General features: G+C 36.4%; 1 protein-coding gene across 1 annotated transcript; it reads right to left on the reverse strand.

Annotated features, from left to right (window-relative positions):
• Positions 1-333: 333 nt before the first annotated feature.
• TIPARP (TCDD inducible poly(ADP-ribose) polymerase) lies at positions 334-27,886 on the reverse strand. Its single transcript, XM_039857664.1, has 6 exons — positions 27,698-27,886; positions 23,656-24,611; positions 8,742-8,910; positions 7,253-7,413; positions 2,064-2,342; positions 334-1,383 (listed from the first exon to the last, which is right to left on the reverse strand). Exons 2-6 carry the CDS (start codon positions 24,570-24,572, stop codon positions 936-938), a joined length of 1,974 nt encoding a protein of 657 aa, XP_039713598.1. The 5' UTR covers positions 24,573-24,611; positions 27,698-27,886; the 3' UTR covers positions 334-935.

Genomic DNA, 27,886 nt, shown 5'->3' on the forward strand with positions numbered 1-27,886 from the left:
TCCAAGTCGACAAATACTTTGAGAGTCTAGTTTGTGTAAAGCACAGTAATAAATCTTATTAATTTGGTTATAGATGTACTTTCCATAAAACCTTCAGTCAGGGCCTACGTCTGGAACCCTTAAATAAAATAATACCTCTAGTTCTTAAGGCTTGACTTTAACCAAATTAGCTGTCCAACTTCTTCAAATTGAGTGGATGATAATGGAAGAAACAGAGTTTTCCAAGGCTGAAGTTTAACAAAACTAGAATCACATATAGCTAGTTAGTGAAAAATTTTGCTGATAACAAAAATTTTCCAAATAGTTCTTTTTTTTTTTTTTTTTTTTAAAAAAAAAAAAAACTTTCTCTAAACAGAACTCTGAATTCTCAAGCTAACTGCACTGAGGCTCTCTGGCTGGGTGATAACATTTCACTCTTGCTGATAAAAATAAGAATTTCTTTCCACCCACCCGAATTTCATGAACTTATCCTACACCACAGCAGTGATGCTTTGAACAGGGAATAAGTATGACAGTACTAGTTCCAGTAAGTTTACCGTTGTAAATATATAGAATTCTCACTTTTTCACAGCTTCCATTTCATGTGGCCAAACTTCTACCAGGCTTAAGTCACATTTAATTAGTTAGGCTGTTCTTTTTCTTTAAAAAAATACCTCTAATAACATTGCTGCCTATATGTACAAGTGTGAATGAAGAATATGCAATCTGTAGTCTTTCCCACACTGAGTACACTAACAATTAGTAAATAATTAAAGAATAAGTGGTCATTTTAAAACCTGTGTTTTCCTTAAAAAAAAAAAAAATTCACTTTCTAGGGTCTTAAAAGTGCCCTAATTAATGTCCAATGCTGTTCTTCACTCTGTCCCACCCATCCAAAACCTGCTACAAATGCTGGATTGAGTTTATATCAAATAATTTATCAGTACCAAGATTTTTCAAATGGAAACAGTGTTACTGACTTCTTCATATTGGATAACAAAATAAGGGTAACTCTGGTCATCATTAAAAATGACAAAAATCTGAGGCTCAAAGAAATTATCCACGCAAGAGTCATACAGGTCACTGGTGACACTGCCAGGATTGACGGGAGGAGGTCTTCTCATGCCATGACTGCCCATCGTGTATCTGCCAGTGAGCACTTTGGCTAGAAACATAAAATGGACTCCTTTGGAGGACTTCTTAGAAAAGTTATGAGAGTAGCTTGCCTTCTTTGCAAAATAACTGCCTTGTCCAAACATTGTAGCATGCTTTCCACAGACTCGAGGGTCAAAGTTGTGCTTACAGATTCCATCTACCACATCCTGCGATGTTCCATGAAATAAATGTCTCTCATTTATTATTCTGTCACGGCCACACATTTTCCTGTTCATATATTCCTTTTTCCTAATGCAAAGAGTGGATAGGGAATTCAGAAGAAAGAAAGTATAGGTCAATTTAATAGATATGATGTAGTCGTAAACTTTTCTTTATGGTTTCAGTGGAGAGGAAATGTTAAAGCAGCTATCAAGATCAAAATGCCATCAAAGATCATATTAAAAGTTTAAACTTATCTTTTCCACTGCAAACCAGAAAAGTCCTTTTCTTTTTTTCTCCACCAACAATTCACATGCTTTCTCTTACACTTCAAAACTAGTTCTAACATCTTACCTTCTCCTTTATTTTCCTTATCTAATTCCACCAACCTGAGTGTCTCTTAATTCTGAGCTTCCTCAAACCTACACGTATTCTTTTTGCACTACATTAATTTGTTGACTTGAGAGGCAGCCTAGTAAAGTGATTAAGAACAAGATACCTGGCGCCAGACTGCCTGGTTCAAATTCTAGCACCATATCTTATTAGCTGTATATCCTGTGGCAAATTATCCAAACATTTTTGTGACTCAGTTTCCTCTCTGTAAAATGTAGGTTGCAATAATCCTACTTACAGGTCTGTTTACATGTGAGTTAATATATCAAAAAATGTAAATATATTAAGCTCTATTCAAGTCTTTACTATTACATTCTGCATTTGTCATTAGCTACATTAAGAAAAGCTCTCTTGAACTTTTCATACTGCTGACTCACCTTTTATATTTCTCCCAAAGAAACTGGTTTTGGACTCTCAATATTTGCAAAATTCTATATTTAAACTCAGGCACAGTCTTATGAAAAAGATTGTAAATGATTCGATAACTTTTGTCCTCTGCAGAAACAGGCACTTGGATGAAGTCCTGAGATGGATGCATATAAACCCATGTTTCAGGGTAAAAGTTTGCTGAGGTGACCCCATCTGGGCAGATGATCTGTGATGATGAAGTTGCTTCGAGAGGTGAAGGAGCCTGGGTGGGAACACCACCAAGTGTCCTAAAACAGAGAGGAAGGAATGTCAATGTAAAACATTCAGAAATAAGTACATCTCATATACAGTACTCTATGGCAATATCTAATATAGTTTGTATAGCTTAAATGCTTGTTTAAAAAATGATATAGAAAATGCTATCAAAGAAAAAAATCTTAGAGCAAATAGTGCCTAGTACACAGACATTATTAGCTTCCTCCTGGCCTCCTCTTTGTAGAGAAAACTACATAATATACTGCTATAAGGCAAGCAAGAACAAATTTATAAATACCTTTACTTTTTGAATCCTAGACTCCTCTTTTGCCTATATAGTTAAAGAAACTTTGTTTCAAGGGAGTAATGTTAATTTATATGTATTCTTCAAACTCTGCTGTACTAAATAGAAAACATATTACTAAAGCTTATGTAGGGTGAGGGGAGCAGAGTGAGAGGGAGACAAAGTTAAGCAGTCGGAAACGTGGGAGCTTACAGGGAGAAGACACAAAATACTAAAAATCAAAAAGCTTAAACTTTAATTTTGTATTAAAAAAAAATAAAAAATCATGCCATAGGCATTGAAAGTTGACATCTGGCATTCACTTCATTTTCCAAGATCACATACAACCACAAAACCAACAATATTATTCAAATTTTATAGCTTTAGGTGTGATGGAGCTAATTACTTTAAGCTCTAGACACCGGAATGCATATCCTTGAACCTTTAAATTCAGGTCTATTACTTTGAAGGATTCAGATAAGCAGCAGCTTTGCTCAGTTACTTATTTTTGCCTGATTAAATACTTAAGTTTAAAGCACATTTCTTGGCCATTTTCAACACAAGAGCAAAAGGGAAGAAGCAGAGAGAAAGGAAATGCTGACCCCGAGACCCAGATTCAGGGTACTGTAACACTCATAAGCATGTAGTGGTCACAAGGAAGTAATAAGTCTGCCAAATGGATTAGGAAACTGAAATTTCAAAAGAGCTTTGTGACACAGAGGTTACAACTGTGGATGAACGTGCATCTAATCTCCAAGTGCATATCTTACCATGATCCTCTTCATAATCATAGCCTTACGGACCAGGCATTTTACATGTAGTATCACTAACTGTCATAACCACCCTGCAAGATGCCTTGGTTATGCCTACTTTTCAAATAAAAAAACTGCTAGCATAGCTAGCAAAGAGCAGAGATAGAATTTGAATCCAGGCCTCTGTAGATAGTTTCCAAGTGTATACTCTTTCTATTTCCATATATTTCACAATTCATATACATATTTAACAAGGCTTGAAAGTGATGGACACCAGGATTGCAACTCAGGCTTGCTTGCCTGACTCCCACTAACACCACCACCACCTCACATAGTCTTTTGACATTTAAGAGATGGCTAGATAAGAAGCTAAAAATTATAGAGGCAAAAGTGCCTTCTTTAACCCCAGCCCCCTTCAAGTAGCGGTGTCTATGATTTATTTTGCCTCAAAGTCCCTACGTGAGACAGAGAAGAAGTTCTGCGTGGATCCAGAGCTTTCAGAAAACCCTAAGTGCTTTTAAGTTCAGAGGCAGATTTAAAGGGGTGCTGGTTTCTCCAGCCTTCATGACAGAAGGCACAATAGTTTTTGTCCTCTGAAGCATTTTCACAAAGCCCTGACAGATTCCTCCAGAGCCTTCGTTCACTGGTACATTTTTCTGAAGAGAGGCCCCACTGTTTTAATCAGATTCTGGAAAATCTGTAAGTCCTTAAAAGCAATCACTATTCTGGAGGATGGCAGGAAACACAGAATATATGCTCCTTTTTTTTTAGCTATCCCCTCTATCCCTGCTCTGCAAAAAGGGTAAATCCTAATCCACCAGGTTTTCTAATATCATCAGTGGTTGAAGTCACCAACAGAGGTTTCTGGGTTGAGGAAGGAAGGTAAGGTTCTCCCAAGCACTCTGTTCAAAACAGGTTTTAGGCTACAACAACTATATTGAAAACCTGGCACTGACAACAGAAGGGACTCTGCTTTTCTTTCTGATACCAATTCTGCCTAAAAAACAGTTTCATAAAATGAAAGCTTCTAACGTACTCTTTCTACTTTCAAGGGACAGGCTCTATTATTTACTCACATGCTTGAAGATGAGCCTGTGTAAATGAATCCTATCCAACCTAAGATATTAAATTAGATTTTTATTTACATGGTCAGCATCCATTCCTACCCATAGACACTTACTTATAACAAACCAACATCCTAATTAGGCCAAACCATAAAAAAACATAGACATGTCTGATAAACTTTATACACTCTAATTGCCATGGGTTAATTAATATATATATATATTCCAAGCACAGTTACAAATGTGGCTTCATTTTCTGAGAATGCTGCATCTGTATTCTGCTCATGAGTATTCTAACGACATACTGTGCTTCATGGTGCTGTACAGCCTTCCTTAGGGAGACAAAGTTGAAGGGTAAGGAGCTTGTACTCAAGGACCTCTGAAGAATGGATTTTCAGAATCCAACGTCGCCTTTCATCACTCATCTTGCCTTCTCTCTTTGTCATTTTGAAAGACATTTCCTAACTCAACTTCAATAATAAAATAAAAACAAATTCATTTTATCCTTTTGGGGGAGGAGTCAAAGAAACTGTTACCAGGCCTTCTCATGACCAAGCGGTGACTGCACAGGATAGATGTCCTTTCAGCTGAAAGGAACTCCCAAACCTCTAAATCTGAGATTTGTTTGCTTTTGTGTACCCTCAGCTCAAGTATTCTAAGAATATTAAAGAATAAGCACCTTTTACAGCCTCATTAAAAAGCAGCAAGCACAAGGAAAAAAGTTTTTTTTTGTAACTATGAGGTTATGGATGTTTACTAAACTTACTGTTGAAATCATTTTGCAATGTATACATGTCAAGTCATTATGCTGTACACTTGAAACTAAGTGTTGTATGTCAATTATATTTCAATAAAACTGGAAGAAAAAAAGCAGCAAGAAACCCTCATTTAAAAAGAGCTAAATTTGGAGGAAATTCATGAATTAAGTCAGCCTCCTTCCCCCACCATCTTACTACCTTCCTACTCTAGCATTCCCAATTCTTAGCTATCTCTGATTCCCTGATATTTGTGGCTTTTCTGATGCTTATGTTTTTCTTTGACCTTTTGTATTTACTAACAGTTAAAAACAAAACTTTTTAGCTAAGATCATAGTCTCTTTGGAATCTATTTCTGAAATCCACTTTTCAGACTGAATCTCACTCCTCTTTCTCCCCATTAGGCCAGTCTAAGTGTCCTTCAGCCCTAGACTCTAGGGCAGACAGGAAGTGAAGGGGCTGCACTTGCCCATTCCGCTCTGGTAAACTTGCTGCTTCTCTGTTCCTTTCTCATTGAAGTATCTGCATAATCTCTTTGATTTGCTAAACTCTTTATATCTGATTATCACTGTTTCAGATGACTAAAATAGGAAATTTTAAAAACAAAAGAGAGAATAGTGACTTTCTCTGTTTGTAAGCCTAAGTTATAAATAGTAAGGCCATATTTGTGGCATTAATGCTACTACAGCTAATATTATTTTCATAGTTCATACTTTTACGAAACAAGCTGAAGTTTTTTTTAAGAAAGGAAGGGGCATTCCATAATCACTTGTCTTAGGATTGGAACAAATCAATTTTCACCATTTTATAAAACTCTCTCAGTAAAGCAGCACTAGAATGAGCATTCTTACTCTCACACAGAAGCTACATCTCATTTGATTGGCTCAGCATGCCAAGACTCCAGTCTCACTAATGAGTTCTACTGTCTCACTAGCAGAACAATATGTTCCTAACTACTGGACGCTGACACTATCTCCAGCTGTGCTAATGAAATCACAGAAATGGCATTTTTATTAGTTTCCAATTTAAAAAAAAAAAACCTACAAGGTAAAAATTTTCACACTTGGACTAGAAAGAAAGCACACATTTACCCCAAGCCAATATATATTTCTAAAGTTGGCCTTATTACACAGTGCTTTTAGATACTGAAAATGTCAGGGATTTTCATTTGTATTTTGTTTTTAATGTTCCCTTTGCAATTTCAGAATTAGAATCATGAAGATTCTGTCATAAATGATCTGGGAAAAGCATAGTTTGGGTTTGAAATTAAAAAAAAAAATGCTAGTAAGAATATAAAAATACCATCTTCATCTCAAATATCAGAAGAGACCAACCAATATTACTCTAGACCTCCCAAGTTAATAAAACCAAGTAAACCTAGTATCATTTTAAAAATATGACTAGAGTATATAATGATTTCCCTAGAGATAATAATTTCCAAAAAAAAAAGGGGCAGTGTGCCCCACTTTTTAGCATCTAGAAAGGAAAAGAAATGGCAGTTGGAAAAATGGAAGAGCTCACCTACAATTCAAAAGGATGAGTTTGGTCTCAACCTAAAAGTATGACAGGTAATTTTGGTGAGTATTACAGGAAGATGGGCCTTACAAATGAGAATGCAGATCATTTGAAAGGCGAATTCCTCTCATGTATATGTATTCAAGGAAGAAAAATGGAGAACATTACCTTGAGACTCTCCCTACTTGACCTGGCAGTTTATCTGAGCTGGGAAGTAGTTCCCTAACATGAAAGGTGTCATCAGAAAACTCAATCTTCTATGAGGGAGGAGAATGCAAACTTCACCTCATTCCAGATATAATTATTTTTAGTTGTGGAAAAAAATGTTAACTCTACTGTGCTTTTCAGTTCAAAAAGCCTAATAGGATACCCACTCTTTTAGTGTTAGGTTAACTGTACCTTATCTGAATTCCATTTTTTTGAAGGATTAAACCCAAACAATAACTTAGAATTTCACATTCTAGAGGTAATAATCAAGTTAGTCTCTTAATTTAAAATCTTTTTCTCTTAGGCATTCAATTATACATTTATGTAAAATGAGAGTAAATATGAGACTTTCCACTGGACACTTACTGTAAATATGGAAGCAATATAAAACAGGAGCGGAAAAGGGGTCTCCTTTTTATTTCTCTCCTGAAGAATGAATTGTGGAGGATATAGTGGTTGTTCCACATCATAAATCGGACCTCTTTCAGACCCCGAGAGTTGGCTTCTTCAATCAATCGAATAACAGACTATGGAGCAGTAAACAGAAGGCAAAGAGAAAAAAAGTAATCACTATGAAATATGAAAACTGTTAATATAACCAAAGCCACAAATAGTTAACCTTGCTATTAGTATCAGAAGGGTTTCAATAAAGTACAGTGAGTGAAATTAATTCCCTTTACACACAAGGATTTTTACCTTTTACTTTTTTTGGTAAAGATGCAGAGTAGAAAGATGTTCCCTGTTTATAAGAATATGGATTTCCAACTTAAGAAATATGTAAAGCCGAGGTAATTACCCTATCCTGAGGCCTTAAAAATGTCCTAGAGATTTTTTTTTTATATTTCTTAAAAGGAATTTTCAGAGGAGGATTACAGATGGTAGTGTATACAGTTTAAATAAATCAAGTTCCAAACCTAAGAAACCTCTCAGAGGAAAAATAGAGGGACAGCCCAAGTATTCTGAGAATACATTTTAAACAGCCTCTTACTCTCTTGGGAAAGTATTATATATCAGTGATTAAAGAGAGTCAAAAAGTTTAATTCAATATGGCGTTTTATAGAAATTAACATACTAGGTCATTTTCTTGTTATTGCTTTTTAAAAAAAAAAACCCTAAGGTAGATAGGTTAGTTTCCCGTTTTGTAATGCTGGAAATTAATCTGATTAAATTGAAGAAGTCAGATCTTTGGAATGTGAAATTAATCTTTTAAAGTCCATTTCAGGATGTTTAACTTGACTCAGAATTCTCATTTAGAGGCAAAGTAAACCATCATCATTTTAAAGCCTTGCTTTGTGATTGATGAGCTATTCTTACAATCTTAGACTAAGGATGCATGTACACATTTGATAGAATTTTAAATGACTAATTTGCCTGACCACAGCTCAATAAACATTTTCAAGTACTTCTTCCAGGGGCTTAAGAGTGACTGTTTCCCACTAGACTTCTAAAATGCTAAGTGCAACACATGACCTAATCACCATGAGCCCGGGAGCCAGATAAAGCCAAAAGTTACACCAGTGCTCATCTCATTAAAATTACTCCAAAGGCGTCACTACGTCTGAGTACTTACCACTGTAAATACTTTCTCTCCATAGTATAAGATACTGGGGAAAGCATTTTATCTCTTTGATAATAGTGGTATTCTACTTATGGATTCTAGCAGATTAATGGAAAGAAATACATTTTCAGAAAAATCGAGAGAGAAAAGTGTTACTTTTATCAACAAAGCTCAATTTTATATCCATGAGCTCTTTGATTTATAGTTCTGTTTAATCATTGCTGAAAAGGAAGAATGAAAGATCAGTGAAAAAAAAAAAATTTAAATGCACTTTTGGGAAAAAGAACCTGTAAATACCTCAGGATACTCTCTCCATCCAAAGTGGTCCCTACAGAAGAATTTCCAGACTGTGTGGTAAATAGAGTTGGCATTGCTAGATGGTGGTGTGGATAGCCTTCGTAGTTGGTCAAATTCAGTTGTTTCATACACATTCATGGCATTCAAATCTGCCCAAAATTCTTGTCCTCTAAAAAACCCAAGAAAAAATGGTTTGTTACCATTACATATGCAAAACAGAAATATCTAAACATCTCACTGGACATTAAAAATATCTAGTATAGCATGTTGTCGAATTTTCAAAATGGTCTTATTTGGTGTAAAAGGACATTACTGATTGTTTTCCAATTTCCTACATGCCCTTTCTTAATAAGATCAAAATTTCCAGGCCATGAAATTATGGTAGGATTGATTCTATCCCATATCACTGGCCTAAATGAATCAACATAATCCCATCATCCCCGCCACAGTGGGATGAGTCAAACCCTGGCCTCAGCCAATCAGGGAGTCAGATTTAAGATGATGCTGACATAGCAGACAGAAACAAAAGAAACTTCCCTTGAAGCTTGTCCCTTTTTTCAGAGCCATCAGTTTACCTAAGCTAATATAGATATACACAATACTGCTTGAAGACAGAAAACAAGAAAAAGGAAAAATAAAATGACTTCAGAGGAGGCCAGTATTGCTAATCTACCCAACATCAATATGATTTCTTATCCTGTGGATGAAAAAAAGAGTTAACAAAACATGAAAAGGAAAAAAGTTTGGCTTATTATGAGGTTTAGCTATGAGAATATTTTTGTCATTTTTGTTATCTGATTATATTATATTTTATTATCTGATTTGCTGCTGTTGAATCAACATTTTACAAACATCTCAATACTGTTGCGAAAATCCCACTATATGGATTAGAATCATTTAAGAAATTAATTTATAACAGTGGTCTAATTAAAATATTTGTGTTTCTTTTTCAATGGAACTTTAATGTCGAAAAAAATCTCAACCATTATTTTAGGTAACTGGAAAAATGTTCATAGCTCTTCTTTTTGTGTATATTTCAAAATGTCCCTAAGAAACAAAAAAATAAAATATATTATAAAATAACATCATAGCTATACTTTCCACCCTTTCCACTGGAGATTTCTAAATGGACATCTATAACACACAGGATACTCCAGATCCAGTGGCACTTAGCGTGACTGGTTCATATGAAATTCAGACATTTGGACAGATATTTCCAATAATTATTTCCTTGTTGTAAATTAGGATTTTGAAAAGGGTATTAATTTTGACCTATGGGTTTTGTGGGTTAGTATAACACTTTCCAAACTCTGCTCTTAGAACCCTTGTTTCAAGAACTGTTAATAGGTATTCTGTGCAAAAAGCATGCTGTGGTCAAATGTTTGAAAAACCTTGGTTACACACAAAGTTAAACAATTTACTTACTGCAGCCACTCCACAGTCTCTTTAATATGCTAAGGCAAATATTGAGGTGTCATGATGAGGGCTATAAAGTATTCTTCTAAATCTATGACAATGCTCTTCCTTTTCCCCCCTGAATATCTATTAACATCTCAATAAATACCCCTGACAAATATCAGCGAAAGGAAATCTATTTTCCATCTACCATCTGATGTTCATAACTTGTGAATCAGCTTCTATTTAAAAAAAAAAAAAAAAAAAAACCGAGTTATAAACCCAACTGATGGTGAAGTACAAAACTTGTAAAAAGCAGTATGGTTCTAAAATTCCTAATGAGCTCCCCAAACCCCTAATTTCTTGCTCAGAAAGAGTACTAACTAAGGATGTGGTCTTAAAGGAACACATAATTTTAATTGTAAAATGGGAATAAGACAATAAAATGTAGCTTGAAAACACATTCAGACACTGCTTTAAAATGACTTATGGTAAATTGAAATAGTTAATCAAAAGAAAAACTTCTGTGAAATCCTTAAAAAAAGAAAACACTGAAAAGTGGAACTGCTATACCTAAATTAAACTTTACATCAACTTGCTTTAAACAATTTTCACTTAATTTTAGAAGAATTTGATGTTGTCACTGAAACGAGAGATAGTGACCTCTTTCTCCTTCGTAAGGTCATTTTGTTTCTAAATAGATTTTCCTGTCTTAAGTTTATTTCCCAGTAACTGTTCCCAATTATGAGTTAACAAATCCTCAGTATTTTCTTTGAGTTCTTGGAAGAGCAATCATTATGTTAACATGCATTTATAATATACACAGCTAAATGCTTTTTGCTATTAAAATATCAGATTTTATTCTGGACATCACTCTAGCAATTTTTGTTTAATCCTGTATTATTAAGACTTCATAGATAATGATTTGCATGAGAATGACATGTAAAACTGCAGCTTTTGCTACATTCTGTGCATTTCAGTTCTTTGGGCATTATGAAATTTCTATGACAAATTCTAATTTACTACACAAATGTTCTTTGGATTGATGCACCAAAGTACTATTTTAACTCTATCTGATTTTCAATATGTTTTTCTAGACTTGACAGAGACAAAACAACAAATTTGAAAAACATGAAATTATCTTTTTATAAGATTAATTTTACCACCTGCTCTCCCTTAAAACCGGGAATGTTTAAAAAATTCAAAGCCAAGAGTTTTTTTTTCTCTTCAATCTGCATCAGTATAAATGCATGAAATACAGATGCCAAATGTTCAACATCCACCACTCTTCTTTATCAAACCATTGTTTTCTATTATCAGAAAGCAGTTATGAGTCATGTATGTGTGGTAATGGTGATGGTGGGCTGTATTAGGCAACACACAAAGAATTAAACAGATGTACTTCCTGGCTTCAAGAGAAATGAAAAACCAAATGTAAAACCAAAGATGTAGTACATCTGCCTATCTAAACTGTTCATTCCCGGAATGAGAGGACAAAGAATAGGCATGTAGCATTATGGGAGAGGAGGTAGTTATTGGCATGCAGGAATGGATAATGGTCAGGAAAAGTAAGGGCTTTACTGTATCAATACAAGATAACTTTCTGTAAAAGAAAAAAAAAAAGGCTAAGAACAGTTTAAATAGGAAATACTACCAGTAAGTAAAGGGTTTTGTGGAAAATCAAGAAAAAAAGAGTTAAGAACTTTGCTTCCTGGAAAAAGGGTGGGGACAGGGAGGGGCAGAAGTACTGCAAATAGTTGGAAAAGGAAACCTTCTAAATGGGTATGTAAGAGATGAGGAAATGTAAACCAGGGAAAAACAGGCGATGTGAGAGATGTCAGGCCCTGAGCTGATAAGGTAAGTCCTGAGTCTCAGAGCCTTAAATAAGGGTAGGAATTTAAAGTATTGAACAGATGGTGATAAAGGGTCTAAGAAGTAAATACAGGGTGTGTAAAAATTGAGCAACAATGTTAGAGATGGGGGAGGGGAGCTTTATAAAAGCAGGGTGCAACAATCCCAGTTGGATGAGAACACTGTTAAGGCCTAAGGGCATCCCTGTTGATGGATGGTCAGAAAAGGGTGAGCCCAGTAGATAGCCACTGTGACATAGGATTTAGATTTTGCTAAATATATCATGCGGCTAAATCAATCAGTACTGATTTACCCAAGATATAACCCTATTATGATAAATCAGAAAAAAAAAAATCTCGTGAACAGATTTTTGCTATAAAGGGAAAAATGAAGTGCTAAAATATTAACAATTCTGTTTCCACATGCTCCACCAGTAAACACACCACTACACATACCAATATAAAAATCCAGATACAAAACTAATTTAAAATTCTGAAAAGGACACCCAGTCTCATAATTTAGATGCTTTATAACAATTGTTCTCTTCCTACTCAACAAATTTCTTGACATACTAATTAAACCAACATTTTCCAACATACATTAGCAATACCAAAACCCACACTGTCAGAAAGTATGCCCCCACAGCATTTCTTCTATGTATATTTCAGATACTAGATAAACAGCTACAATGAAAACCAAAACTATTAAAGAAACAGTTGCTGAATGAAATAGAAATTAGCAAGAACATGACTGCTTTACTAAAAAATAGTACTTGGGATTATGCATTTGGAAGCTCACTAAAGAGTATAACCATTTGGGGCAATCTCTCTATTTATAAATTGTTTGAAACCAAGAAAGAAATGTGAAAAAGAAACAAAATAAGCTTAAAGTAGACACACTGATTAGGCACTGGGCTATATACATGGAAGTAAGATGAAAAGGGCAAAATGCCAAAGAGTCAGTAGGGAGAAAGACAGAAAAGACAAACTTCGTGGCATAGTGTGAAATGTGACACAAAGGTGGTCTGGGGACAGTTCAGAGAGGGCCCACCTCTGCTGATAAAGGGGTCGAAAAACGTGGTCAAGAGAGAGGTGTCCCAGAGTGGATGACATGAGAGCCAAGTCTGACCAGCCACAGGCAGACAATGGGAGGCAGGACACCACAATGCAAAGTGACTGACATGTATAGAAGCTAACCAAGCAAAGCACAAGAGACCCAAGGGTGTAGCACATGCAGTTCATGTGAGAGGTCAGGGTGTATGTGTGTGCGAGGGGGATGATAAGAGATAAGACATGACTGGATAGGTTGGATGGGGCCAGATGACGAAGAGCTTTGTATGCTGGGTTAAGAGGTAGGACTTAATTCTGTGGATAGTAGGAATCACTGGTGGATTTTCAACAAAGTTAAGACTTGCTTTTTATAAAGGTCACTCCCACGGTTGTGGTATGGAGAGCTGATTTGTTTATTTTTGGTAGGGGAGGGTGAAGAAAGGTGGGGAAAGGGTAGGGAGGCACTTATTTGCTATTTATTAGCATGCTTATTATTATTATTATTTTATGCTTAGCTATCTATAGCTATTAGAATTGCACATGAGACAAATAATGACAGAATTGAGGAGGCAAGAGATGCTTTTTAAGTATGTAAGAGTTAGAACCCAACTGCATGGAGTATAATTATATGTGGGGCTGAAGGCCCATGTTTCTGGGCCTGGTGACTGGATAATGGTGCCATTAAGTAAGACTGGAACTGTAGGAGGTGGAACATATTTAAGTGGGAAGATGATGCAAATAAACTACAGAACTCAGACTTCAGCAAAGATCAATTAAATATAAAGTTTTCTGAACTCTACTCTGTACAGTTTAACCAAATGGGTTAGACTTTGGAACTCTGGCTTCCTGCCTGTAAAAGTTAACTGGTTTCTACAAGGACAAACCTGTGACCTCAAACTAATTAACACCTGCCCTAATCAGCTGGATTAACTAGACACAATTAATAGGCCCTCTTACTTTATTGCTATGATGTAAAATGAAAATGTCTCCCTCCCATTGAGGGTCACAATGATAAAGGATAAAGATCAAATGCAGTACGGAGAGTGTGGTAAGGCTCTTCTGCTACAGACTTGAGACAGGAATGACAGATGGGGTATGTTTGCTGCTGCTAAAGAAATTTCACAGGCACACAAAATATAGCTGGCTTTTGATACCTGGCTTTGATGTTTCCAGGAACTCATTTAGCAATGCTGGAATATCTGGCAGCTTATATATTCCTTCAAATATGTTACAAGGTGATGAGAATCAAAGCCATGGCGTATACAATACCAATATATTTGATAAAAGCAGTGTAATTATTAAACTTCAGAGGACTGACTATGTACTCTTAACTTTATGCTTTAGAAGCATAGTAACTGTCATTTATTGATACTAATTAAGATTTTTGCTAACACTGATTCAAATAAATAAATATTGGAGGCGACAACAAAAATTATCTATAAATACTTACATACAAAGCAATATCTTTCAATATTTACCAGAAGTTAAAATTCTATACTTCTACACTGACACTAGTAACAACTGGGTTTTTCCCTTTGTATCCAGAAGTAGCTAGAGACAGGCATACCTACAAATCAAAATTGAGAGTTTACATTATTATGCATATGGCCCTCAGTAGTTACAGTAAACTAAGAATCAAATGTTGACTCTCAATTAAATCTGCCCACATCTAAGGAGAACCTGACCTAACCAAAGCAGGGTTCCTGAGGCTTATATCACTCTGTAAAACAATTAACATCAATCTTGGATCATGGATTTATCTTACAGTTCTAAATACCTCAAAAGATTTTTGGGTAGGTAGAAATATTCCCCACTTTAAGATACAATTCTTTAAAAAGGGATCACCAAAAGGCAAAATTCTGACTGAGTATGCTGCAACTTTAGTCCTTCCTGGGACATCTTACAAACAGGTGAATGAGAAGACAGCAATGAATGTTGTCTAGAATCACATTTATCTGTATGCTAAACCCCACGTCTGATTTACAAATTGTTATAACATCTAATCATGGTATTCAAGTCATTCTAGAAGTGACCAACATAGTGAAATAAAAATGAGAGGATAAGAGATAGAAGAAAAATGGAAGGCAAGTAGGTTTCCTAAATGAAAGGGTGCCCTGTTTTTAAGCTTTTGTAATTCTATAGTCTACAAAAGAATGTGGAACTAAATAAACACATAACAGTTTATTTTTTAAAAAATTGCATTAAGACACAGTCATTTGTGTACAACTAAATGTTTCCTAACCCCCTAAGAAATAATATACATTGAAGTCCCCTCCATCCCATGCAACCACTAAAAACAAATGACAATATTCATTTGAGGAAAAGAATCTACTAAAATACTTTTTTGTTTGTTTTATTAAAAAACTACCAGATCAAAGCAAAGAATACAAAAGAACTTTCTAATAAGATGTGGATAAGTCTGAAATCTTTTGTAAATAAAAATTATACTTATGAGAACATAAGATCTCACTGCTATCTATTTACGGAGGCATGAGATTAAATTTTGTACCCTGAAGACATTGGAAATGTTATACAACCTTAACTTTTATCCAAGTTCAATCACATGTCCTGAGACTCCTAGAAGGTAATTTAAGTGAGACATACTTCTTAACCAAGGCCTGAAGAGGAAGTGAAACTTAATTTGTACAAGAACAGCTGAGATAGAAAGCAAATAATAGATTTAAAAAATGTGTATCATTGCCTTACACTGCCTTAAATTATGCAGTTGTTGCTTTTTATGAAGATGAGTAAATATCCTCTTCATTAAGTGAAATATTTTTGAACTGAGGTTTCTATCTTACCTTAAAGTCAACAATAAAAAATACCTGCCATGTACTCAAAGTACAAATACTGATCTATTCAATTTTGTGAATATAGAATTTGACAGCATTTAAAAAGAGCTGAAATGGGTTTATAAAACTTCTCTACGTAAATATTATAAAAATCAGTCATATGTAAGTGCTAAAACTGCTTAAAATTTTTTTCAAATGAGCTCAAACAATTCAGAACTCATTTACACATAAATACTAATTATAAATAATTATCATAAAATATATCCTCTAATAATTCCCAGTAAGATACAATCTACTAGCTTAATTTATTTCTGGGTTGATTTTTAAAATTACAAACAACTCCTTTAAAAAAGGTTTTTATTTAGAACTTTCTCAATTTACCATGGTCTTTTCCCCTAATTAGTACAGGTAAACTAATTGATAAATGCACAAATTAAAAATATAATCACTGATGGATTATGAGAACCTAGATATGAGTAAGAAATGCCTTTAGCACTAGAGATCTGAATGTATACAAACTATATAATGAATGCATCACACCCTGAGAATTTTTAAAGCAAATTTCTGAAAGGAAAAAAGACTTCCTATAGAAAACATAGTAAGATTTTTTTTCTTTTATTATTGTCTAGGTTTTGTAAACTATGACCACAAAACCTTTCAACAGGGTTTTAAGTCAGTCAACTTTTCCTAAGGGAGAGGGATTCTACAAAGCCAAGTTTCCCTAACAGATTCAACTTTACCAATTACTTAAGACAGTCTATGTTATTTTTCAGTAGCAAATTAATTACAGAACACTTTACACAATGCTTCTAAGGTGTAGCAACGTTTGGAGAAACCAAAGTCAGAGAGCAAGCAAGCAAAGTTCCTTGTTTCATATACTCTACCCCTGTTCAAAGATGTTTTTTCTTTTATTAACTTGGAAGGAAAACCTAGTAATTCTCCAGTGCTTATTTTTATTCTCTCAATGCCTGGAAATGAAAGAGAGAAGCCAGGTGACAGTCAGAAACCAAAGACCAACCACAGCAGGAAATTATTTAGAGTATTTTGTGCCATTTGCCCTCTCTATGCCCGGATCAGCTGCAGGAGCTGTGAAGATCACAGGGTGCAGGCAAGATTCTGAAAGCATATGCACTAATGAAAGCAAAGTTCACTCTTGAGCCCCTACCCCTGCCATTCTTCACTTACTATTCAGTGATGATAAAAATTTAGAGAAAAGAAGTCACCCAAACTCATAGTATGGCTATATGTTAAATGAGAAGGGACAGTTTAAGAATCTCTTAATTCAAAATGAAAAAAAAATTAATGTAATAAAAAATACTTCCAGTAAGTGTGGCCTAAACTAAAAATATTTTCTAACCATTATGAGAAGTGCTATGTTTCACCATTAAGACTATTCACAAATCCCTCCTTATGCTCAGAAGCAATAGCACTAAAAGAAAGAACAGCCATTTGCATAAAGAATACAAATTTCCCAACAAATCTTTCTCAGATAACTTAGTCATGGAGATTCTAACACACTACTTACACAACATTTTGTGGTATATGTATTCGCAAATCACTGGTTTCTGTACAATGAAAAGGAACAGTCAACTCTGGCATTAATATGAGAGTACCCTTTTCATTGTGATGACTGTGCAAAGCTTCTTTATTGGTCAAGTGTGTGTTACCAATAAGTTAACAGCACATAGCAGAGAAAGATCCAGGAGACAGACACATTTTGTTGTATGGACTTTACAAATAGGAATGCTTACTTAACTCTATTCTATGCTTGTCTTAGCAACAGTAACTGATTAGGTCAGTAAGGAAAACTGGATGTTTCAGAATTATAAATTAATATCACCAACATCTAAAATTTGAATTACTGATCACAGAATTATATTTAGCACAAAACTGCAATATTGTCTTTTGCACAGATCAAATATAAATCCTTACAAACTACCGAATTGAAAAAGTGGATTTTATATAAAATCTTTTACTTTCAAAGATTTCAAAATATATTTCATCAGAACTCACCTCGTGCAATTTTAAATTAACAAGGAATTAATCTATAAGGGAAAATCTAGGTTTTCAGTTAACGTGTCAGGGATTGGGCTGGATTAGTTTTAACATTTACAGGGATTTTAAAGAGGTGAGTCTGTGTAGTATAAATCCCAGTCCTTAGAATACACTCCCATAATCTATAAATATAAAAATAATATTTTATGTTAAAGAATCTCCTTCTTTATCTGAAATGTGATTTGTTAGCTCCTAGAAATGGTGAACCATAGAACTATTTAATTGCTTTGTACAGTCTGTGTTTATGGTGTTTCTAAGTACAGTCCAACCCAAGATCTTAAGCTATTACCTAACAATATCAAACCCAGAATGAAATAGAAAATGGCTCAACCCTCAGCACTCTGGTATCTTCCAAAGATACAAAATCACTCATTTTACTTCACTTTAGTTTAAGACTCCCAGATTTATTTTAGAAGAGAAAATCTACTGTTTTCCTGCAAAACTTACCAGTGTTCACAATTTCAACTAGCCTCATAGAAAGCTGTGCCAGAATAATCAAGAGTCATCTTGTAACATAAAATGTTTTTTCCTTTGCAAAAATGATATACACACATACTTAAGTTTTTATTCCACAAAGGACAACTGCAACTCACAAACAGGATACTGGTAATTATTAATGGCTGCTGACACAGGTTAAGAAGACCTAAGGTCCTAATTTAAACGTGATCAAAATTATTACCATCAGACAAAGGATGCAGAATCTGGTGGTCTCAAATCAGGGAATAAGAAATAAGGCCACAGGAAAACAGACAGAATCTCAAATGGCTGGATTTTAGCAGCATTCCTTGAGTAGTCAAGGTTTGTATAATCTACATACTGCTTCAACCCTTAGAAATAGCCCCTACACCCAGTATAAAAGTAAGAATCACTAAGATCAGAGATGAAGAGACAGAATTTATGAATTTACCTTTGCTCCATGGTAGAATGCAAATTTAGAATCTAGAAATTCTAGTATAACAATAGGAAATAGATTTGCAGGGACAGAGTAGAGTTAATCAGTCAAAAGTTGCATTTTTTGCATGTCCACATATGCAGAATAAGTTTTCAAAGTTGGAGTTATTACTTACTTTTTTTCCTGTTTATTTACAATAAGCAAAAGCTTTAGTCAACTCAATAAGAAAATGCATAATGCACGATATACACTTTATACAAAATGCATAATACTTTTAAAGATTGCCAAATTACTTTATAAACTAATTCCTCCAACTGTTTTTGCTTTTTGCAAGGTTCATTTTCATTAAAATAACTACATCAAGAACAGACTGACCCCAACCTGAAGCCAGGTGACAGCTGCTTCAAACAGTCTAATCTGTTTATTGATTAAAAACAGAAAAGAAATAAATGAATGATTGCTATTGATTCCCATGATAGCTCTACACAGACCCAGTAACTTTTCTGGATTAGTATAGACAGATGCCAATTAGTTTTATTTCATATGTAAATAGCAGCAAAAAGAGGTACAAAAAATAATTCACTGAATTGCTTTACCCTAAAGCACAAGGCACACATTTTGAAAGTCACTTCAAATACAGTTCTTGCTTATAGAGCTCTCTCTTTCTCTTAGGCAGGAATTTTAAAAATAAATTCTAACTCATCCAGCTGTGTATATTCAAGAAATACCAAAAAGTCACAAGGCATAGTAAGTTTCAGCTGTTCTCATCTTTCCAGTGTTATCAATAACACATAATGAGTTAGTTCATACACCATCACAGCTGTGTAGGCCAGAGCTAACTTAGCTAATTTAACTATTCCAGTAGAGTTCAGTTAGGAGCCTGCTCTATTTTAGATAATCCATTCTCCAAGTCGTTAAAAAACAACAACAAAAACCAGCATATGCTCTTTATTATCATTAATATGCAATTCTCCCATCTTCTTTCACAGAGTTCCTGTGAAGTCATCTAAGGCTATTGTCCCATGGACAAATTAGGAAAAAAACCTTTAAGAACAATTAGCAATCACAATCACTCGAACTATGACAGCATTTTAGGCTTAAGCTGTAACAAGTGAAATTCCCTTTTATCAATACCCTTTCATTACAAAAGAGGAAAAACGAACACTGTCCTCTGAGAAAAATTAACCAGGGAGTCAGAGTTTGCAACCCTGTACTTCACCATCCCACACTTTCAGGAAATTCAGAATTACAAATAATCACCGGTCATATTTTCACCTATAGATTGATTACCTCCAAAATAAGGTCTGCAGAGTGTCTCTTTATGGTTGATAATAACTACAAGAATTCTTGCACACTTCACAATGGATATAATGAGATAATCAATTGTGATCTTAGTTGCTAATGGGAGATTTGCACAACCTTCATAATTTCAAATATCCACAACAGGATTCTATAGTTTGTAAAGTTCAAAACTGCTTAGACCGCCATTTAGTATCATTTCCTACTGATGAGTGCCCTAAACTGTCAGAGACTGTATTTTCTTAATCAAAACATAACATTCAATGTTGTTTTCTTAACTTCCTATTTGAAATTTGGAAATTCGCTAAAGCCCATCCTGTGTGCAAAAGAAGCCTTAACATCTAAATATCGATGGAGTTCATAAATATAACTAGTTTCCAGTTGATGCTGATGATAAACATCTGCAGGTGTACAAAAGCAGAGTGTGATGGGAGTGGGATTATATCATAACCTGTGGCGAAGGCAAAATTGGAAAAGAATAATTAAAATAATCTCATTATAATGAACCAAATAAGCAATTATTACTGAAATCCTTTTTAAATCTTTTTTTTTTAGTATCTAACATCTTGACTAAAGAGTTGGAAGGGATCTGTGACCATATCTAGCTTGACTTACTTTCCGATTTCATTCTTGAGAATAACATGCACACTGCACAACTAATTTGGATGAATTTAGATGTTAAAGCTAACACATTTGTAAAACAAAGTTTTATGTGCACAGTAGACCCTGAACTATGAACTTGCCCTAAGTTTCACACAATGAAGTATTATTGATATAGTATGTAATAATAATTTATCAAGTCACATAAAATATTGAACAAAGTGGAATAAACAATTGCCATTCATTATTCCTGCATCCAAAGACTGCTGGGTCTGACTTGAACATATACACAGCTGAACACACACTTCCTGGTTATGTGCAATCTGCATAGATAGACCAGCTTTACAGGCCTGACCACAGAGATTAATAGCTTTAGCCAAATAATTTGGTAACCATGTGAACCTGGGCTGCTCCAGCTTGTTTGTGAATCTCTCAGCAAGGCTCAACATGCCGTTATCTGCATCTTGTTGCCAGGAAACACAACATCGCTTTGGAATACAAGGAAAACCAGGTTGCAATGACCACAGGTCAACTTCCCAAAAGCCTAATTTTTGACACTTAGATATCTACAATCTTATAACATTTCTTACTATAGGCCTAGGAGAACTTCACTTTACTGTTAATACTTTTTGCTATTTTTATCAGGGCAGGACCACTTACTGCCATTAACAATGTAGCAGCAGCAATAGTAATTACAATAATTCACTCATACTTGGTCTCTCGAGTGTCAAATAAACACACCTTCATTAAAACTGATTTGAAAACCAAGCACTTACAACAACTACTTTATCACTGATCCAACAGTGCATGCTTCATGGGCCTCTATTTCTAGTCTTCAGCAAAGTAATTTTACCAAAGGATAAAATAAATACCCAATATGCTGCTGATCTAAGAAGTTTCTGGATTTTCTGGGATCAGAATCAGTCTTGCCTTGCTCATAACGGAACATGATGTGTTGGTCAATAATCCTGCTAGTTTCTTCCTGACCAATTCAAACAGACAGAAACTTAATGTACCAAGATGCTGAAGTACTCAGCAGACTGGAAATGTGCTTCATAAGAGTGAAGTGGGAGGCTACTGTTCTACAGTCTTGCAACCTGGAGATGGAAGGATTAGAGTGGCTTTGAGAGTATATAAAATTAATCACCCTTGACATACCAACTAGAATTGCTAGCTCAAAGGCAACAGAGATTTTAGACAATACCTTATTAAAAGATTTTTAAGAGAAAACATAAAATATCTTCCAATGCGGGCTTAAAAAGTTAGAAGTAATTAGCTTTATTATAGGATCTAAGAATTTTGCTACCGAAGCAAGATGGAATGCATTATATTATCAAAATAATATATTTGTGATCAAGGAAACTACATTCTTTATATAATCTTACTTTTACCCCAAAGGAGTCTTGGGATAATAATGCCTTTAAACTTGGGCCTTATATTGTTTTTCATCTGGTTCCATACATCTCTTTAGACGTTCCTTTCCATCTTATAAGATGCGAAGTTCTAGTCTCATAATTAAGTTGCTAAAAAGACAGATATGTGTACTATATAACTGAAATATTGAAATATTTAAAAAAATCACTCATTACTTAATACTAAATGGGAGCAAAAGAAATTAAAAAAAAAAAAAAAGACCAGGTTTCCCCAATTCCAAAAATGCTTTGGCACTATGTTAGAACACACAGATCAACATCAAAACTAACAGAATTAGATAACTTGGAAGTGGTTTACTGCCATCATTTGCTTGCTGACTCTCCAGAAACTTAAACAGTGTAAAGCGACCCAATCAGTGAACAAAGATGACTCCAAGGACGTTTTTCTCCTGAACTTCTGGGTTAGGATACTCGGGGTATTTTTTCCTCCCTATAGACCACACCTCTCAGTAGTATATATCAGGTTATTCATTATTTGTGAGACTGTCAGGATGACCTCATGGTCTCCTAAATAAGGTAGCATGGACAGAAGTGCTCTTCCCTTTCCTATGTAATTTTAATACTTATTATTGGTCATATGCAAGTAATTACTAACATCACACATTTTAACTCCTATGCTACAGGAGAAACAACTTGGAAAAATAAAGATTGTTTCTATTATACAGTAATTTTTGCATTAGCAACTTTACATGTGGCAACTATCATTTTCTTCTTAATTTTTACGTTCGACTAAATAAGAATTTAGATGTGAAAATTTTCAGTTCTCTATCAGTGAATTTTGCTTTGACATCCATGAAAAAGAACTACATTACTTATATACATGTCTTACATACAAAAACATGAAGATAACTGTTTTTTATGTACTTGATAAATAAACATACTCATTAACACATAAATTTTCCTTTCACTCATTGTTAAAAGATTCAGTTCTAAAAAAATACCCTGAATTATGGAACAATTTATTGTATCTATAAGATAAACAGAATAATAAACTTAAAGAAACTAAAATAAAAGACATTTGACATGTTTGGGCATGATTCATAAGCTTGGGAGAAACTTCTGAATCATTCACAGAAAAACTGTACCACTCAAAATGAAAAGAGGGCCACAGAACTCTACAAACAATACTATTTTCCTTTTAAAAAGAAGCAGCTGCTCAACATGCAAAACTTTAAAATTGGATAAGTTAGGTATCCATTACTTATAAGAATCACCATGATTTTCTTTCAAAAGCAAGCTCTTTTGTGTGATTAAAATTATATCTGATTCACAACATTCAATGTATATGCAACTTCTCAGTCACATAGATACTGCACAGTTACATCTGAATTGTTCAAATCATAAAAACTTTGTTGTCTGGTTAAGTCAATACCCTGCATTCACCCACCATGAAAAATCAGGATAATACACAGCCAAAAGAATAACAGTGGAAAACAAGAATAAAACCTGTTAGGTCACTACTAAATAAAACCACCTTACTAAGCTTTTAACCTCTTTACCTTCTGTATAGAATTTAATAACAATTTTAAAGAAGGTATAAATACATACCCATACTTCATTCTCATCCTATCATTCTCTGGGTTACAGTAAAATCTTTCCAAGTGCTCCTGGGAATCATTGGAAACACTCTGCCACTTCTGAGTAGTTGTCCTCTTGATCTGCCAATGATATGGCAAGACCGTGTGGTGCTTCAAACAATCCCTGCCATAAATACATGTGCCTTGCAAAAAGTCCATGCAAATTTCAATTTCATTCTCTTGGTGAGTGTGGTACTGTAGCTGGTTCACCAGCTCGAATACAAGGTCAAGGGAAGCCTCCTCACTTTTGTCCTGAAAAAGCTCAGTATTCAACTTATCACTTGTGTCCAAAATATACTGGATTGTAAAACTGTTGTCTTGGAAAACCCCTGGAACATAATCCATGACTTTGTCTATGCAATCAGGACTAGCAGGAACATCACTTGAAACTGGGTGCAAAAGAGCAGTCTGGAAGTGCCCTGCGGTAGATTCTGCCACTGTTCCACTGATGGTTTCTGGTGGAAAGCTGTGATCCTGGATTGGAACCACTTGTTCTGGAGCATCAGTGGAAGGATGAGATTCTGGTATTTGGCCCCCAACATCTGTCCCGTCAGGAATCAAAACAGACATATTGTTTTCTGCCGGTGGACACGATGGATTGATTTCCAGAGGTTTTTTCACCATAGGTTCATGTAAGCTGTTCTCATCTGCATTCTGGTTTCTAGATCCAAAAACCCCATCAAGTGAGCCAGATTCTAGCAAAGTATTTAATATTGGCCTCAAAGACCTCAGGGTTCCGGTTCCCAACCTCTTCTGATCTTTTTTCTTAAAACAAGTCTTCAATGGAGTGATCTTCTCAGAGAGTCTCATCTGGCATGAAAAGTCATCAGGAGGAGAGGGAGGCTGCACTACACATTCTGACTCAGGTTCATTGGTTTCCATTTCCATGATGTGAACTAGCTCCAATTGCTCCTCAGTCTAAAAATCCTACCAGGAAAGGAAAGAAGATAATCATTTATAAGCTGACAACAACTCATCCCATCATTGATCAAAATATTTTTGTTTTTGTTTTTTGAGGGAGCTCTGTGACTAAGTCCTTGAAATCACTCCTCTTACATTATATTTCATCTTTACGAGTCAATTTTAAATTTTATTGAGAAATCAAGGCTCCAAAGCAGCCAAGGCTATTCAAAAGCCCAAGCAGATAAAGGTAAAAAGGAGAATCTTCCAATAAACTTTTGAAATTTGTGGATATAATGTACAACAAACTGTTAATTCTGCTGGAATATGAATTTTTATTGTAACTCTAGAATGGGGAGGGGGTGAGGGGTAGAAATAAGTGTGTCTAACTGATGACAGTGAGAAAACCACATCTTCACTGCTTTGTGGTTCTCTACACAGTTATTTATGTATTACCTATCTCATGAAATAACAAAAACTTTTTTTGTAAAAAAAAAAAAGTTCATCAAATGAATGATAAACTTCAAAGTTAAATAGTGAGCGAATCTGGGGGTGTGAGGACATACTCAGGAAACAGGCGCTTCAATTAAAATGTTATACTGCAGAAGCCAGGAGCCTGCTGCAGCATTTCTATTCATTTAAGTTCTCACTTAACTTCGGTCGTCCGTGACTTTAAGGGAAATGAATATAACAAAACTAATTTTACCATAGGCTAATTGGTATAAACAAAAGTTAAGTTCTTACAACAAAACATTATTTGATGAGCTGCTATATTCAGAAGATTTCAGTATATTCCCCAAGGATGTTAAGGGTTTACTTTTGTAATCTCCAAAACATTACCACTACTGGAGAACTACTAGGGCTCGTTTAGCAACAGAAGCTACATCAGCAACCACCACCGCACACTGTTTTGGAAGCCAAACACAACTTCGCAATACAGAAAGAGCCTCCTTGTACTTGTCATCTGAAAAATTACGTATATTTTTTAAAAAGGCAAATGAAGGCATATTATAGAAGAATAACAAGAATATAAAACACAAACCATATTTCAGATTCCTTACGTACTGAAAGAAAATTAAAAAGTGGTTTCTTCAACAAATCAGACCCCTTGAAAAAAACTGGAACTTAAAAGAAAAAAGCAAAGAAAACTTTGTAAAATGACAAATGGTGTCTCTTCTACAATCTATATCCCTCATTAACTAATTCTGAAAATATTCACTCAGCATTGTCAGGTGGAAAAGGGTTGATGAGCAATTAATCCTTTTCTCTCGTCCACGAGACTGAAAGAGATATTTGATGCAAGGGTTCATGACTTCATCAAGTATGCGTCCCAGGTGCCCATTACAGTGCCCAGCACAATGCAAACAGTAGGTACTCCATAATATTTTTTGGTTGAATTACTGACGAAAAAGAACCTGTTAAGTGCCTAGTTCGATTAGTCATTATGGATCGACAGTAATAAAATGATAAAATTGAGTCCCCAGAAAAATGAGCATTAAATATCTAATTGAAGAGATTCTTGAATCTGCGTGTGTAAAAAGTACATAATGATCAAACTCAGAAAAAAAAAAAAAAACCAGTATATGTCAAGGTGTTAGCGTATACAGTACGTATGAAAGGAAAAGCTAGAGTTCAATGTGAGCTGCCATTGTTAGGGAAAGGTTCACGAAGGAGGGACAGGACAGAAGACATAAATCAACTGGAAAGGAGCCAAGCCAGGCGTTATTATTCATCATTCAGTGCTCTTGCCTCAAGGCACAATTGGCACAGACTGTGGTATTCCCTTCTCGCCACACCAAACCCGCCTGTGCCTTCCCCATGACGCGCGCACGGACATAGGGACGGATGGACGGACGGACACACACACACACACACACACACACACACACACCGCCCCCCACACACACACCGCCCCCACCCCACTCCTATTACACCTCATCAAGGCAAAACAGACCCTAAACACAAACACTATAACTTTTCCAATATTGCCCGCTGTCACACTCGGAAATAAAACTGAGGAAGAGGCAAAAAGCTAGAGGAGCGGCCAGAGTGGGAAGTCACTAGAATCTTGTTCCTCAATTAGTTTGCATAACAAAAAATAAATATTGGAAGGACACTTCCTCCGGTTCCCTGCTGAAGGCGACCTACCGCTCCACCCTTCACCTCGTGATGCCCCGGCTTCTCCAGCACTCCCAGCTCAGAGCACGGTCCGCGGAAACCGCCGGCTCCAAACGCCGGACTCTCCCGAGGGCCCACCGCCACCGGGCGCCGAGCCCGGGTCCGAGCAACGCCTCCTGCGGGCCGCGACGGTTAGCGCAGCTCCGCGCCCGGGGCCGCGCCAACTCGGCGCGGCGCAGCTGAGGCGCCGCCCGGCTGGGCCAATTCCGGGAGTTCCGAGCACCCCGCCCCCGCCTCCCCCCTCTGCAGGCACCGCGGCGCCCCCCAAACTCTCGGTCCAGCCTCCTTCCAACGAGCGCTCCACGCCCAGGCTTCCCTCCACCCCAGAAACCCCTCACGGCGCCTTCCAAAGTCAATTTCTTCTTCACCTCAACCAACCTCCCTGAGAGGATCGTCCCGCGAGTCTCGGAGGATAAAGCAAAACCGACCAGTGAAGAGCCGGGGAAACGCGGCGGGCGCTTCTCCAGGAGGAAGGCGAAGACTTCTGCGCCTTCAAAGTTAACCTGAAAACAGCCTGCAAACTTCTGGGCTGCAGCGGGAAAGCCGGGTGGCCGGAAGGCTCCCCTGGCTTTCGTGCCCTTCCCTCGATCTGCGAAGTGCCCTCCTGGGGAGGCCAAACAGACGCTCCCCCGCCCCCCGCGCCAGCCCTGACCAAGGTGGGCTGGGGGGACGCCGGCGACCCTGACTAAATCCTTCGGTCTTACTCCGACTTGTACACCTGCCAGAGGCCCTAAGTGACTAAGAAGTATAAACCAATTCCATGCCGATATTGACGGGATCCGAAAGAATTCAGTTAAAAAAAAAAAAAGGGCAGTTTAAATAACAATCACCCCAGATCCGTGAGGGGCGGCTGCGAGGCCGGCACCCCCTTCCTTGCCCGCCATCCCCGCTAGGGTCCCTTATCGGCTCCGCAGAGCTCACTCGGAGCCCTTTACCTGAACCCGCAGCCTGAGAGAAGTGACCACAGGAGCCGAGTCGCAGCGCTGCTGGCTTGCGGGCAGCGTCCGCGTCGGGAGGCCGGAGCGCAAGGCAGGCTCGGGGGTCTAGGGGTCGCAGGCTGGAGACGCCGCGAACGGCGCACGGGCCATTCCGCCGCCGCGAGCGCAGAAAGCCGCGACTGCACT

The sequence above is a fragment of the Pteropus medius genome, unplaced genomic scaffold (genome assembly GCF_902729225.1).
Source record: "Pteropus medius unplaced genomic scaffold, Ma_sr-lr_union100, whole genome shotgun sequence".
Taxonomy (NCBI): Eukaryota; Metazoa; Chordata; class Mammalia; order Chiroptera; family Pteropodidae; genus Pteropus; species Pteropus medius.

Excerpts from the sequence above, each read along its gene's own strand:
- TIPARP (XM_039857664.1), bottom strand. The coding sequence starts at position 24,572 with ATGGAAATGGAAACCAATGAACCTGAGTCAGAATGTGTAGTGCAGCCT. Across the intron at positions 7,414-8,741 it reads GATGGAGAGAGTATCCTGAG|TCTGTTATTCGATTGATTGA; the intron begins GTATTTACAGGT and ends ACTGCTCCATAG. Across the intron at positions 2,343-7,252 it reads ATATTGCTTCCATATTTACA|GACACTTGGTGGTGTTCCCA; the intron begins GTAAGTGTCCAG and ends TCTCTGTTTTAG.